This window comes from Montipora capricornis, chromosome 6 (genome assembly GCF_036669925.1).
Source record: "Montipora capricornis isolate CH-2021 chromosome 6, ASM3666992v2, whole genome shotgun sequence".
NCBI classification, from domain to species: domain Eukaryota; kingdom Metazoa; phylum Cnidaria; class Anthozoa; order Scleractinia; family Acroporidae; genus Montipora; species Montipora capricornis.
This window is the reverse complement of record NC_090888.1, coordinates 70851548-70868367: the sequence shown is the minus strand read 5'-3', so window position 1 is coordinate 70868367 and position 16820 is coordinate 70851548. Positions and strand designations below refer to the sequence as shown.

At 39.0% G+C, this 16820-nt stretch overlaps 1 protein-coding gene across 4 annotated transcripts in view; it reads right to left on the bottom strand.

Annotated features, from left to right (window-relative positions):
- Window positions 1-16820, bottom strand: part of LOC138053653 (collagen alpha-1(XII) chain-like) — a 42694-nt gene continuing 25874 nt past the window's right edge. For all 4 annotated transcript variants that reach the window (XM_068900251.1, XM_068900253.1, XM_068900252.1 and 1 more), the window contains 4 exons: window positions 12415-12644; window positions 11579-11988; window positions 2840-3047; window positions 1-160 (listed from right to left, as the gene is read on the bottom strand). In XM_068900251.1, coding sequence (XP_068756352.1) covers window positions 2880-3047; window positions 11579-11988; window positions 12415-12644 — 808 coding nt within the window. In that variant the 3' untranslated portion in view covers window positions 1-160; window positions 2840-2879. The remainder of the gene's footprint in view (window positions 161-2839; window positions 3048-11578; window positions 11989-12414; window positions 12645-16820) is intronic.

Sequence of the window (16820 nt, the reverse complement as noted above, 5' to 3'; positions counted from 1 at the left end):
TTTATTGTATTCATCTTCGTACTTTATTGCTTCTTGATAACTCCGACGTGGTTCACATGCAACTAAAATCTAGGTTTTCCTCTTTAACAATAAACTAAACTCTAAGTTTTCCCTTTTAATTTAAACATCTTCCCCTTCATCTGTATAATGTCCTGTTCACCTGTAACACAAATGGAGCGGAAAATGTCAACCATCACGAAGTGTTTTCGAAGAAACGATGGCTCCGTTGGTACGAAGACAAATCGAACTGGGAGAGTTGAAGTTCACTGAAAAACCTGGGGGGAGGGGTGGGTGACAGTCCAGTTGTTTAAATTGAAACTTGAGAAAAAATTGTGGGATTTAGTCATATTTGGTGGCATAGTGTGACAAAATACGTAGACGATAAAATGAGCCAATCAGGTTGCAAACTAAGTACATATACTGACGGGATGGATCATTAGGATTTAAGGGAACTCGATCGTTCAATTCAATTGTGTTTAATATCAAAAGTGTACAAAAATGAGGTTGACAGACCTGCATAACTCCCCAGTAGTGTAGCAGCTCTCGTAACCTGCTATTCATGATTTGGTATTGTAAGCAGCTTCTATTGTTTAAGTCTAAGGGCCTGATTACACGGTGAGTTTCAGCCCGGGCTGAAATTTTGTTGCGATTACATGCTCGATTTCAGCCTAGGCGCAAAACGCAAATTTCCATGAGAAAATTTACTGAGAAGCGAAAACACGATCTATGCGCATGCTCACGTTCCTTTTTCATCTCGTGCTGAAAAAATGATAGCGATTACATGAATTTTTCAGCCCGTTTTCCCAGGCTGAAATTCACCCCAGGCTGAAACCTTCTCCATATAATCGCCACTTTAATTTTAAGAGGATTTCTTTCAGAACCCGAGCTGAAATTTCAGCCCGGCTAACCGGGCTGAAAATCTCCAGGTAATCAGGCCCTTAGTCATTATTTTAATCTTTTAGTCGTTTGTTTGTGGCTGGGATAGCGAGCCAATCACAGAATACGTCACGAGAGCTGCTACATCACGCTAGTTTTAGCATTCTTCACAGTTTAATTAAAACTCTTTCGAGTATCTTTTTTGTACGACATGATAAGGGATTCTTGCAGATTTCGCTCACCAATGGTTGCTGTTTTAAAATAAGTGCGCACGTGTACATCAATGTTGTTTCCGTTTTGGAGATTTCAGCCGTAGATTTGATAGTGGGGTGATGTTTCTTTGCTTGTTCAATGAACTGCACTATTTTGTCTCTGTTTACAGTCCAGCCTGGGGCCGGTTGCTCGAAGCCAAGTTGGCGCTAACCTTTGGTTAAGAGATATAAAAACTTATAGGTTTCCATGGTTTTTAACACTGGTTAGCGCTAACCATGTTTCGAATAACCCGGCCTCTGAGCGAGAGCGTGTTTTCTGTAAAGCGTTTTCAAACGAGCTGTTCAGTTAAATGCGCTTTGGATAAGATTTCCGCTCAGTTCTATCTTAATCATGAAGGTGTTAGCAAAGGTAACTGTCATTAGTGCCCATGGCTGTACCATGTGCTTGTCGGTAGTTTTTTTCAAGAAAATTGGAATGAAAGTTCTTGTAGAATTAGCCTTAGCGCTCGCTCGAGTAGTCGTGTAGGGATAAGAGGTTTGTTGTTGTAGCAAGCCTCGTAGGCTCTGCATACTGTGTGAATTCCCTCTTCTTGTGGTGTATCAAGTTCTAAAGAGACTCGTTACGTCCATTGAAAGAAGTGTAGCTTCTGCCGCGACCTTCGTTTTCTTTATAAAGTTAATTAAGTCGATGGTATTTTTGAGATACGACTAATGTTGTTGTGCTTTAGGTTGAATTATTTTGTCAACAAATGATGATAATTTCTCTTTCGGGCCATTACACCCTGATATTGTTGTCCTAACGAGCGGGTCGGCTTGTGTATCTTGGTGAGGGTGTAGAATCCTGGGATGAGAGGCGGACTTGGTGTTTGGCAAAGCCATTTTTAGTCATTCCATCTATGTGAATTTCCGTGGCAGAGATCATTGATAAGTTGTTGAACTGTAGATCTGTGGTTTCTGTCAACTACCATGGGTGTCAAAAGAGACCTATAGTGGTCTCCGTTATCCAGTTAGATTTGGCCCTAGTTGATTTTGTCTTGCGTGTTCTTGACAATAGTTGTTGTACCTTTGTCGGCCTTTTTGATAATTTGTTGGGTGTCACATTTCAAGGCTTTGAGAACCTTGCGTTTGGCCGGTGGCAAAACCATTTTTGGCTTTGCGAGTTCTAAATCTGCGAGTTGACTCTTAATTTCTTCTAAGTTGCTTTCAAGGGCAATTTGTTACACTAAAAGTCACAGTCTTTCCAAATTGATTAAAACATAAAACATCCCCCCCCCCCCCCACAAAAAAATTGTGCAGAAGACTTCGTGAGAAAATAATTCCTGCGCAGGCAATGGACGAAAAAAAATCCATGCGAGTTGAAAAATTCCCACCCCCCAACTTACCTAATGGTCCTCCCTTAAGGAGGCTCGAAACAGTGCTTTTACAGGGCTTGCCCGTTGCCACGGTGACATATTACGTCACAGTAATGACTGTTTCTGGTTCAGCAATAATTCGTGTTTCATTTGGTACCACAATATTGCTAATACATGATAAAACATTGTGGTGCCGATCCTTCTAATAAGAGCGTCCCTTGGGAGCGTTGAAACTGGTTGAGCCACCTTAAGCTGTCGCTAAGCGAGGGCAAAAGCATGCGCGTAAGTCGCAATTCATTTTGCTTTCGCTTCAATTGGCTGAGAATTTTGCTAAAAAAGTACGAAAGAAAAGTAATCACTGTTTTGATCAATTCGACAAATTTAAACTACAGTAGTTACCTCACAATCAATATGTGCAACAGTTTGCTCAGGTCTGTTTCTATGTTGCCATGCAATATTTTGCAACAATGTCGTTTATCCTGTTGTTGAGATCATCAAACTTCTTCAACTGTACAACGTTTTCTGTCTTGTTCATGGCAATGGCTTCCAACTCGGCATAGTCTACGCTCTGACCAATGCCAACTGCAATGCTTTCTATACCCTTATCCTGGTGGCAACAATAGATAAACTAATGCATTATTACAAAGTAATCGACCAAACGCAATTCATCGTTAAATGCACACTGAATGCAGACCACTCAGCAATGCCCTTACATTTTGGAGTGATATCGGACTAACACGTGTAAATTATTCTTTGGCAGGACAGTCACCCAATCCATAAAAGGGAGCTTACGAAACGAGACGACGACGGCTACGAGGACTTCATTTAAAAATACGAGTTCTATTTCATGTAGTTTCGCGTTAAAAATGTGTGGTAACTGGTGAGGAATTAAACTGGTATGAGTGGGTTGGAAGCGTAAATAGAGAACTGAAAATTCATCGTCATGTTCTAACGTCCTCCACAGAACCTTGAATTTGGTCATTTCACGTCGTCATTTAGAAGATGACGGCAAAGAAATGTACCAAAATGTAAAACGCACGTGCAGAGCGTGCAGAGCCATTGTTTTTGCTCACTAAACCTATTGTTTTGTAGCGTCGTCGTTGCCGTCGGCGTCGTCGTTTCGTAAGCTCCCTAAATGCGTTGGTGGGATGGAGACAAATTTGATGATGTAGAGATTTGCGAGCTGCTGACTCGAATGGGAAGGCAAACGCTCAAAACCTGATCTCGGGAGTTTTGATTATGGTTGTGAGTTTACGCTTATCAACTTATTTAATAAAACCAAATTTTCGTAATCACTGCAAACACGGGACGGTCATAAAAGGATAACGTTCCTCACTCGCTGACCGCACATTCATGTCTCGTAACGCTGACAATCAGATGCAGGTTCAATTCGATAAACATCACAAAGGTTTCTCTATCAAGTCCAAAAGTCAATTACCTATTTACAACAACACAGAGTATCATGATTAAATTTGAAGATAGGGTCATCTCAGGAGTTATCTTAACCGGGCTGTTTATGTTTACGAGGGGAGAGAAGCAGGAGGGAGAGTTTGGAGACAGGGGATGAGGAAACGAAGAGAAAGATACAGGACACTGATGGTACAAGGTCTGCATCCTATATCATGCGTGCATTTTTAATTTGGTAATTCTTCTAATATTGCCCACGTGAAAGAACAGCAAACACTTCACTGTGAGTTATCGAAGTTTCATCCACCACCGAATGATGTTTTCAAAGATATTATCTCATTTTCTCCAATAAGACTTGCTCTCTAGATCCCATTGCAACGCCTATTGTTATTATAAAGACAACATAGCATCAGTATTAGCATGTGTTGGGACGATTCCTAGACAGTCTTTTGCAACTGTATATTGTCCAAAAAATAAATATCACAAGTCCGTCCTAAATTAAAGAAGCCTGAACTTGATCCCGAAGATTTTGCCAGCTATAGACCGGTATCAAACATTCCACCTCTTGCCAAGATTATAGAGAAATCAGCTGCTGCACAAGTGCATCACTATCTGAATATCAACAATCTCTTTCCTAACTTGCAGTCTGCATATAGAAGACATTACTAAACTGAAACTGCTCTTCTGAAAGTTACCAATGATATCCCGAAGACCCTAGACTCTAATGGCGAAATAATAATTGTTTTACTAGACCTCACGGCAGCGTTCAATACGCTAGATCATCGTCTCTTAATTGACAGATTACGAGTATATTTCAACAATACTTTAAATAATCAGTTCTTCAATGGTTTGCTTTGTATCTATTTGATCGATTTCAAAGAGCAACTGTTGGTACCTCCACATCTTCACGTTTGCGTCTTGAACGTGGCGTTCCCCAACGCTCAATACTTGGCCCTTTACTGTTTGATTTATACATGGCACCTCTGTAAGATGTTATTAACTCGCACAATTTAAACTGAATGTTCTACGCAGATGATACTCAAATGTATATTGCTATCAATAATCATGAACTTCCAGCCAACTCACTTGACATCCTTCGCACTTGTGTTGAAGATGTGTTTTCGTGGAACACTAAGAACATGTTAAAAAATAACCCTAATAAAACTGAAATTCCTCACTTTACCTCGCGATTTAGCAAACAACCAGCTTTTTGTGAGGCTGTAGACCTATCTAATACCACAGTCAAGGCGAAAACCAAGGCCAGTAATTCGGGTGTAATTATGGACAGAACGCTGTCGTTTTCTGACCATATAAAAAAGACGCGCAAGAAGGCAAGCGGTGTGATAAGATCGATTGGACGTATTCGGAAATACCTTCCACAGAATGGGCTCAAGAGGTTGGTGAATTCTCTTGTGATCTCTAGACTGGACTATTGCAATTGTCTTTTAATTATTTGGTGTTCCAAATTATCAAAAAGCCAAAGTACAAAGGATCCAAAATGTATTATCTCGGTTGGTAACAGGTACACGCACCACTAACCACATAACACCCATACAATCTACACTAGTTGCTCATAGAGGCAAGGATCAACTTCGAGATACTGCTCATAGTATACAAGACACTAAACGGACAGTCTACTGAATACTTGGAACCGACAATTAAAGAATACTATCCATCACGCACTCTATGGTCGTCATCTCGTTTTTTGTTATGTATACCATCACATAAATCCAAGACCTATAGTAGCCGTTCTTTTTCTAATGTGACACCACAATTGTGGAATTCAATCCCTCAGGGCATTAAAGAATCAGCAACTACAGAAACATTTAAATCTCGTCTCAAAACATTTATGTTTAAAAAACACTCTTCAGATTAATAGTATATGTTCACTTCATGAATATTATATGCTCACTATATGAATACTTTATAAATTATCTACTTTTTAATATTTTATGTTAGATTCTTATACCAAACATAAATTAGATACTCTTTTCCATTTACATTGTAAGCGCATTGCAATTAGAAATGCGCACTAAGTACGTTTGTTATTATTATTATTATTATTATTATTATTATAATTATTATTACTATCATTATTATTATTATTGCTATTATTTCTTGCATTAATAATTTTGTCCCACTCCTATAAATAAATTTCAAATACACTAAATATATCCGCAATCTAGAATACAGGAAAGGTCATCACCATATAGTAGGCCTAGTTGTCTCCCCCACACATTCCACTTGTTGAAAGATGTTTAAAAACAAATTCGCGTTGTTGTTTTGCTGATCACAACACCTCTTATTCCATTGTGGTTAAGTTTAGTTAATAGGATTGCATGATTAACAGTATCAAATGCCTTTTTCAAGTCTATAAATATACCACGACCTATTCATTATTAATATATAGATTTAGCCAAGCTTAAAAGCGGAGCTCCCTGGTTATTTATTCTTACTGCCTGCACGGTTTGTAAAAATAAAAGGTTTCGAATTGTCCGCGTTTTGATGTTTCCGGTTGCTGCTTTAATAATTAAATCATTTTCTTTGCTTTCTTCTATAGAAAAATTCATTGCCTAACCGTGAATGACTTCCACGGTAAATTTTTCGCTAAAAACCGATATCGCAGGAATCACGAAGAGATGAGTGCGACATCGGTTTTTCCAGTGAAATTTACTTTGCAGTTCACCAGTTTAGCAATAATTTTTTCTTGAACCGAATGAGTTTTAAAAGAAAACAAGCATTACATGTAAGCACAACCTCAGCGAGCGAATTGAAAAGGGAAAAAAGCCATTTCAGAGTCAACTGTCAATAGTCACCGAATAGGAATCATGCTAAAATTAGAAGCCACAAAAACAACCTTGTCAGTTTAAGGTCAAAGAAGAGTTTACTGATGTACTTTATTCCACGTTATCTCTGAAAACAAGATCATTCACATTTTGATGTATTTCATTGAAACAGGCCAGGTTGGCTTGGTACAAGAATCGGCAAACTACGGCAATGCAGCCAAGAAATGACGAACTGCAAACATGATCTGCTCCAACGCTTTTAAAATAACATTTAGGTGCTTTAAACAAACTTTCTGAAAACACAAGCTACTGAGATTTCATCCTAATTTTACGAGAACTCATTGCGAATACAACGAAAACAAGTTGGGCAAACGGATTAAAAAAGCACTTGTTCGCTCGCATTTTAGAGGAAAACAAACAAACAAACAAATCAACTTTTTCTTTATGTCCAAAAGAGTACAGATGATTGTTATTTAATTCCAGTTGACAATAAAAATTCGATTTTTTCATTCCGGAAAAAAGGAAGAACCGATTAAACCACCTTTTAAAAATACGCATCCACTCTAAATAACGCATCCGTAAAAATAACAAATGGTTTAGTGCCCAAGAAAAGAATTTGTGTGCTAAGTATGAGCTGTTACTGGTATTCTGTTTTGTCGTTGGCGTTTTCTTCCGCTCATTCCTTTCGTTTCTGTTCTAGACATAGGTCCTCCAGGCATCATGTAACCTTATCAGAGCTTCTAAAGATATGCCAAAAATTGCAATACAGAGAAAAAAGCGGCTCTAAGCAAATTAAAAATAAACACTCAGCTTTAAATTTACATCCCGCCGATGCTTGACTTGAATAACTGCGTAGCCACCAGTGTGGACCACAGATATCATGATATGTCAAACTGGATTGAAACCAGCGAAAAATGCAGAAAGAAAACATCTTCCAAACCGTTTTCCACCTGAACACGAAAAGCGTTGACTGTGTAAGAACTTTCGTTGATATATAGTATGGCCGTGTAGCAGCGTCGAGCCACAGAAAGCGCGTGAAAAATGTACGGATGGTTGACGACGTCATGGTTTTAAAACCAAGATTTCTCGCTTCGATGGGTTACCATATTTTCTTAACAATGTAATTGTCTAAGTCAGATCTTGAGCCCTTTTTACAAACAGGAGTAATCCTTCCTAAAGGCTAATTTCTCAGGAAAATTACCACTAGCAAAGGAATCGTTAACTAGCTAAAAATGCAAGAGGCTCGGATATTTAGTCCCTAACAGTTTCAAAATGATAACAGTTACACTCTATGGGCCAGAAAACTTGCTAGCATCCATCTTACCAATAAAAGTCCAAATTTCATGTGGATGTGACAGGGGATAAAAAAATTGATCCTGAGTAGTTACCCCTAAGGTAGAATAAGGGACTATGACTTCCCTGGGGGATTCCCTTCTCCTTAGTCTTACCAACATTAGCAAAAAAGTTATTAAAGATGTTAGCAATGTCATTAGGGTTATCAACAGACTTATTGTTACTTAAAATGGAAGTCATTTAACTGTTTTTACATTTACTAACATTTAGGATTGACCTAATACCAGACCACAGCTTTTGCATATTACTTGTTTAAAGAAAAATATTGATTAAAATATGTGGATTTACTATCTTTCAGATCTTTAACAACCCTATTTCTAAATTTCTTATAGAGATAAATGAAGATTAGGATCTGGTTGTTTACTTTTAATTATTTGGAATAAGGCTTATCTCTATACTTCATTTTAGCAAAGATCTCTCTGGTAATCCAAAGTTTGGATGATATTTTAACCTTCTTCAAAGCCTCTTATAAGGTACATGTTTCTTGCAAACAGAATCGATTTGATCATAGAAAAGATCAAACTTACCATTTGTGTTCAAATTACTATTGTAAATGGAAGAGAAATCAATGTGAGATACTTCATCAACAAACGTTTCCTCAACAGAAATGAGAATAGTCATGTTTGTAGTAGTTTAAAGAGGCATAATTAACTTTAAGGTCTTCTATGATCAGAAACTGTGGGAAATGATCAGAAATCTTGGTGACAAGGTTTCCACTAAGAGCATTAAAGTTGAATGTGTTAGCAAAAATGTTGTCAATTAAAGTAGCACTTCTATCGGTTACACGGGTAGGTTGGAGGATATAAGGCAATAAATAATTAGAGTTCCTCGTATTGTGAAAATTTCCAAAAGCAGGATGGTTTACACAATTTAGTAGGTTAATATTAAAGTCACCTAGTATAAATATATTCTTGTTTTCTCTTGCTAAGTTATGTAGTACAGTCTCAATATGCTCAGTGAATCTTTTCAGCTGAAAGAAAACTTCGCATCGTAGACACTCTTCGCATATTTTGCCTATTCAAGTTTAATAATTGTAAAGCCCCTGTTGTTAGCCGATCTTGATTTTTAGTTTCCCCCTCCCTTGCACACTTAAAGGCTCAACGCAAACTGGATGTTGGATAAAGGCTCAACGCAAGGTGGATGTTGTGCTTAAATAATTGGACTTTCGCGCCCATTGCTACTGCGCATTTTTTCGCGCATGTCACGCACACGTCATGCATCGTAGACCACGATGGGAAACACGATGCTAAAGGCGCAAACATTTTCCACAAGAATGGAACGTGAAAGCGTGTGGCATCATGGGATAGCTGTGGACCCAGGACTTCTCGGAAATGTCACGCAATGACGTGATTTTACTCTCTTGAATGCTCGGTGACCCCTATTTTTCTTTCCATAGATCACTTCCTTTTCTGGTTTTGTCCATTTTAACAAAAAACAAAAGAAATCTGTGCGTGAGAAGTCACAAATATTTCGCCTTTTATGCTCTCGTGCGACCGAAGTTTTCTTTCTTAGACTAATATTTATCGTTTTTCAATGTCTATTTCACCTCAAAAAAAGACATTAGCTGCAAAGGTTAATTTAGTTATATTAGTTATGTTGAATTGAGTACGTTTACCTGATCTAAATTCCACTAATGTCGCTTTTTTATTGCTGACATGACAGTTGTAAGCTAAGATCGTCTTAAAATAACACAAGTTTCTAAAAGTGCATCTCATGATCTCGAAAACGAGCACGGTGACCCCCCGGTTTTTTTGCCTTTTTGGCAAAAGTAGATCATTACCTTTCTGCGTTTAAAAAGTTTTAAAAAAATCTGTACGTTGGAATATTTTGGGCGCGAACGTCCTAAGACCTATCTCCCTTACTCCTACGTTGTCAAAGATAGCTGAACATTTTGTTGTTCAAGATCATGTGAAACCTGCAATTCTTAGGAAGTAAAGATCTGACCAGTTTGGCTGTATTCCTGGCTCATCAATTACCCACGCTTTAATAACTATGATTCATAACTGGGCGAAAGAAACTGATGGTTTAAGTAATGATGTTAGAGTCTTTGTGTTGGACTACAAGAAGGCCTTTGATCTTATAGATCATTCCCCGATTAAGCTTTCTGATTACGATATTAATCCTTATATCATCAATTGGATAGGCGACTGTCTAAGTAATCGTTTTCAAAGAGTTAAATTAGCCGAAGATTGTTTCTCGGAATGGCAATCTGTACCCGCCGGGGTTCCCCAGGGGACAAAGCTCGGCCTCTGGCTTTTTACTGCTATGATCGATGATCTTGTAGTGCCCTCTGCGAATGGTACGGTTAAGTATGTCGACGACACACCGGTTTATGAAGTAGTTGACAGCAGAGAGGTCAGCCAGGCACAGAATGCAATTAATGAGATAACAAAGTGGTCCGAGATCAATAAGTTTTCAGTTACATCCCAAGAAATGCAAAAAGCTTAGAATTTCCTTTTCACGTTCTCCGACTATTCGCGAGCTAGTATCAATTAACGAAACCGCTATTATTGCTCTTGTTACGTCTGTGAAAGTACTAGGTGTGGTTATTCAGGATAATTTGAAATGGAATCAGCATGTAGATGCTACCGTTAAAAAAGCGGCAAAGAGATTGTACTTCTTAATACAACTAAAGCGTGCTCATGTTCCAGCTAAGGATCTAGTCTGTTTTTATATTCCTTGCATTCAGTCAGTTTTATTATATGCCTGTCAAGTGTTTCACTATAGTCTACCTGAGTATCTTAGCTCAGCCTTAGAAAGAGTACAAAAGAGAGCCATGCGTGTTATGTATGGCTACGATGTGTCATACATTGATGCTCTTAAGACCGCAAAAAATTAATAGTTTATCGCAAAGAAGACCTGAATTGTGTCAGAATTTTTTTCAACAAACCATTTCTAATCCCAACAATCAGTTATTTCACTTATTACCATTTAACACTAATCATCCTTCGGTAACCCTGCGTAAACCAAGGGTTTTTGCAACGCCCTTGTGTAAGACTAATAGGTTCAGTAATACCTTTATTAACGCTAGCGCTAGGATTTATGACTCTAAATAAACTTTCTTTATTCATATAACGAATACCATTAGTCAATTCTCCATTAGGTACCTTATAGTTTACAATTTTATATGTGTGTATATATATTTTATATTTATTTGTTTGTTTTTTTCTTTTCCCTTAGTTCTCATAGTTGTAACAAGAGTCATAGATCTGTCTTAATGTATCATAATAGTTAACATATTTTACTTACTGAATTAAATTTTTTAATTATGTAATGTAAACCTTATCAATTCAGTTATAACTGCAATGTAAGGTGATAATAAAGTATCTATCTATCTATCTAATAATTGAAAGATTTCGAAGTGTGTTTACGCGACAAACGAAAAGCCTTTGCTTGTCATAAAACCATGACAATTCCCTTATTCTTACTTGTCATTACTTTGTAAGAAGTTGCTTGTTATCTGTAGATACCAAACAAGAAATGAACTAAAATCAAGTGATTTTTTTTTTGGCGAAACGCAAATTTTACTGAGCTTGTCCGGTTTGCCACTTGCCGTAAACTTCGATGCTAAACATCCCTAATATGACATTACCTTGAAAGGCTTTAAAACCTTTGGGTATGGTTCTGACCCCTCCTCTGTTTTTCCATCTGTAATTACCAGGACAACCTGCAAAATATCTCGTCGCTCAACATCCATTGATGTAAACGTCTCATAGGCCTTTTTCAACGCTAAGTCGGTCCTAGTTCCTCCTTCTTCTTTGTAGAGAATTCCATCAACGGCTTTCCGGAAGGCGGCGAGGTTCTGTGCTTCGTTGGACAGGAAGTTCCACTCCACTCTGGCGTTATGAGTGAAGCTAACAACAGCAACATGCGTCCCGTTGAAAGAGATGGGCATCACTTCAGCAAGTTTTTTAGTAAAGTTTTTCATCTTCTGGAAATTTGGTCTTTTTATGCTGCCCGACTTGTCAAGAAGAATGACCATATTCATCTTTTTATCGCAATCTAATTCACACAAAAAAAAATTAAAATTATTTAATGTAGACTGGGATGATTCGCTAACATCATACACACCATGAATGCAGTCTTAATAATACTAGGCTTGCGTCATGATACCATTATCGTCAGAGGATGAAACAGCTACAATACTCGTCAAAAATCTTGAAACACTTCTGTCTGTTTCCCCTTTCCCAATGTTGATTTGGGTATCAAAGTCGTCTCAGTGCTTCAAAACACGCGTGGCTCAACATTGGGGAGGAAGAAGGCACATTTCAGTGGTGAAAACAGTGTGAAGTAGAAATCTCAGGATTTTTCCAGAAAATTCGAGAGAAACGGTGTCTGTTTCAACGATTTGTGACGAGTATTGTAGAAACATCTTTATAGAAATAATTACTAATAGGTGACTTTCCGTATCTATTGTGATTTCCTTACTTTCTGTCACCATGTAAATGTAGTTCGTGAATCCTCTGCCCACGCATTCCTTTGGCTCATCTTTAACGCAAGCGGTTGGATCATGAAGGTTCATGATGCAATTATCAGACGCTCCGTCCCGCGAGTAGTTGAACTGTCCTAAAGGTCCGCTCCAGCACTCTCCATAAAATTGCAGGCCAAAAACTCTGTACCCTTTCTGAAGAGCTTTTTGAGCACATCGACAGGCAAGACTGATGAAAAACCGACAATTAAAGAAATAGATGGATAGACAAAAGTTAATTTTAGTTGGCAGCATGTTGTCATGTGTCACTTGTCAGCTATCGAAGAGTTTGCTACATCCTAGAATCCAGTCTTCTGGAGGGAAAGGGGTCGGAACAGGACCCAACAAGATTTTTCTGGTAGGAATGATCTCCTTTTGAAAACAAAGCACCATACAAAAGACTTTAGGAGAGAGACTTCCATTAAACTGAATTTTTGTTACTCCGAAATTCAAGGCAATTTGGATTAGTGATTATTACACTATGGTTGGAAATATTTTTCATCGAGATAAAAAACGATTCATGGTACTTAACGAAGACGTCGCAAAACCGTCCCCTCACAACTTATCACTAATCACAATCCAATTCAAACAGTATTATATTGGGACAATTTTGAATTTTTAGCAAAGGACAATAATTCACAATGATTGCAGCTTCAATGGATGGGAAATGATAAGTTGTAAAGAGCTTCCTTTCCAGTATTTTGTTCAAATTCTCCTATCCCATTTTTCAGCTGCTTCCGAGCCAAACACTCTGTCAGTCGTACTGACGTGCACTCTGTTACTTCTATGTTTTCATCATATCATCATAATAATAATGATAGTAACCAGGAACCCATGATCCGGAGCCTACAACTCTACTGTGTTCGTGTAACGGCGTTTTCACAGACCAATTTATTTTTAGATTGAATTTCCCGCGAATGAGACTCCCACAGGAGCCCGATGACCAATTACAAGAAATTAAGCTGACGTCATAGGGTCACCGAACCGGAACTGCCTTTGTTTTTTGACCTAATTCGCGGGAAGGGCTAGTCTAAAAATAAACCTACTTGTGAAAACGCCGTTTCACAGACGCTGTATGGAAGTTGCACGCTCCAGATGGGCTCCTGTATTAACTTTATTTAAACTGCTAAAAATGTATCCGTTTGTTAAAAACAAACTGGTATTAAGACAGGAGCAGATAAATATAAATATTTCTGAACTATATGAAAAATGATAATAAGAGTTAAAAAACAATCATATCACATACAATCAAAATCAACTATTTAAATATTATAAATCAAAGGGAACCCATGGTCAAACTCGTGGATTAAGTGCACACGAATTCTATCCAGATGGTCACCCATCCAGATATCAACCGTGTCCAACAGGGCTTAACTTCGGTCAACAGAGGAGAACCGGTGTTTCCCTTTGGTGCTAGCCGGACACGGCGTCGAGTTCGGGCAGTCTCGTTCCGGCCGACTAATTACGAACAGTGTCTACACCTGAGTGAGTGAGTGACACATTTGCATATCGGAGTCCCCGCAAGAAACCCGTTTCTACGCTTCGCTTCCACGAGTTTAAAAAGGGTAGCAATAAGAAATACAATATCTAATTTACCGTGCATCTATGACTTAATTAGTCCGATTTTATTAAAAAAACTATATAAGGCTCCTTTAAATGATGAAAAGGTTGTAATTGATCTTATTGATTTTGGTAAATCGTTCCAATCCTTCGCTGCAGCGGCATATTGAAAAGTTCTCTACTCTGCACCGAGAGATTTTGGCGGGTACTCCAGGTTTCCCCTCTCCTCAAAAAACCAACATTTTACTTCATTTGGGTTAATCGTTAATTTCAGTTTACAGTATGCCCAATTAGTGCTCCAGCGCTAGAACGGCTAGACACTTGAATAAAGTTCCTTTCCATTTCTTTTTTCCCATAAACGGGCCGCAGTGGCCCAGCTGTTCTCGTATTAATGAGACGTCTGAAATGTGCAAGAAATGATCATGCACACATACATAATTAATTGAGCACTCTCCATAGGGACTTTTTAGGGCTAGTGGAACACATCAATCACACAGCAGAACAAAACAAGACTTAGACATTCCCAACTGGACGTAGGCGTACCAGTTGTCTACAATACACGCATTTCCGGTCCACGCGTAAGGCATCCTGGGATGGGAGGTGAGCATCGATGCAGCAAAACAATGTGAAGTTATTGTGTAAAGTATCGAAGAGAGGGAGATCAGAAAGTTTTCGGAAATTTTTTAAATTTCGTGAAAGGGAACGACTCACTGGAATCATTGGATTCACTTGCTTCAGTACCAAAGTCCTCAGTATGATCCGTAACAGACTCACTAGGCGCAGGTCTTAAGTATTTCGCATTGCGAAATAGAGTGGTACCTGTATCGACGTTGACTAGACTGAACGTGTTTCGCGCTTTGGTCTCAAGGATCACGTGCTGTGCTGAGGAGAACTTCGAGTTCAATTTGTTTTGCTTCATGTTAGCTAGCACAATGTACGATATCACCAACTCTGATATTATGCGGAATTATTTTGCTTGACATCGTGATATTCTTTCGAACGCGCTTGATACAAGTTGCATTTTGACCGATGGACGCGATCGAGTACTGACGCTGCTGTATTTGAGTTAGACTCAATATGCGGTACTTTAGTACGAATTTCGTGATTGAACAATAGCATAGTTGGCGATTTCCCGCTGAATGAATGTGGATTTGCTCTGTAGAGCATGAGAATTTTAGATAACTCCTCTTGCCAGGATTTACCTTCAGAAATCACTGCTCGGAAATTTTTCTTAAGATATCGGAGAAATCTTTCTAACTTCCCGTTGCTTCGTGCATAGTATGGTGACACACGAATGTGCTTACAAATTGCTTTCCGTTGTCAGAAACGATTTCTTCGGAAAAACCGAATCTGACGAATATGTCAGCTAACGCTTTAATGACTTCGCGCGAAGTGAATTTACTTGAGTAAGTATCACTAGCTTGAAACTAGGGTCTCGTTCCAGTAATGACTCCGCGTTACCCTCTATTACGTAAACCTTAGTATTGATAGTGTTATCGCTGCCTTTGATGGTGGCATTAAAATAATCATTACAATTTACAGAATTTAGCGGTTCTTTCTGTCCATACGCAGTGAAGCGTCTGTTTCTGCACTTCGCGCGATTTTGATCGTCTTTGTGAGATCCAGATCGTCTTGTTGGAGGACTTTCTGCTTCAATGTACGGGAGGAACAATTCTCGACGACAATTCTCCCCGGATCATCTCCTCCTCTAGAGTGCCGAAGTCGCATCATGTGAGCCGGGTTCGTCAAGTACGTGTCTTTTTACTCGTCTGCCTTTTGCCCTCGCGACCTGAACTTGTAGCGCTCTGCCACGAAGTTCCTTTTTGGTGCAAAGTATCCACTGAGGGCAGTTTTCACCTCTTCGAGGGACTTGTGTTCTCCAGGGAGCGTATTGAAGATGCTTTGTACTGCGGGGCCAAGACAGTGCAGCATCGTAGCTCTCTGAATCGCATCTTCCTACTTTCGTAGATCGGAGGCAATGGCATAAATTTCAAACGCGCTCACCCAGTGTTTCCAGTCACTGTACAGATCTGCTGCATCGATATTGAATGCGTTGGGTGCGGGCAACGATCGTTCCATTCATTACTCGTGGAATTTCTGCCGGTTCTGGCTGTACTATATTTTCTGCCGGGTCTGGCGGATCTGCAGTTACGAGTTCATCCTCGCCGCCAAAGTGTGGTGTAGTCATAAGTGAAGAGACGCACACTCTTCCATTGCTTTTTAGGTAAGGTCCTTTATTCACTGAACGATTATCTTATATTGTAACACAAAGATTATTCTGCTTCTACTTGGTAACGATACTTTCACACCATGGAATAGCATGCAGTTGTTTCACATAAGGTGATCATGATACATGTACTTGCTGCAGTAGTATTACTGGTAATCAATACACTACAATCACTCTGCCTTTGTAACAGTAAGCACACTGTAAAAAAATGTTTCTCTTTTTCTTCGAAGGAAGTCACAATGATCACTCGAGAATTGACGGGAGAACGTTGTTCTGGAGAAGTTCAGACATCGATGCTTTGAAAACATTTTGCCGTAAACGAAACTTAAAAGTTCCTGGCCCGAAGGCTGAGCTTGCAGCTCCTGTTTTCACTGCCTGGGAAATGAATATTCCGATACAAGCAACGGCGCAAGAACTGTTCAATAACGGACACAGTTCGGTGACCGCATTGTAAACATCCGATGTAAACCAAGCCGACTTACAAAAACAGATTTCTGACAGGCTTAAGTTAAAAGAGATTGTCCTTGCGAGAGGATTTTGGCTTTTGTCACTACGTGCCACCCAGCAGTTAAAAGTTTT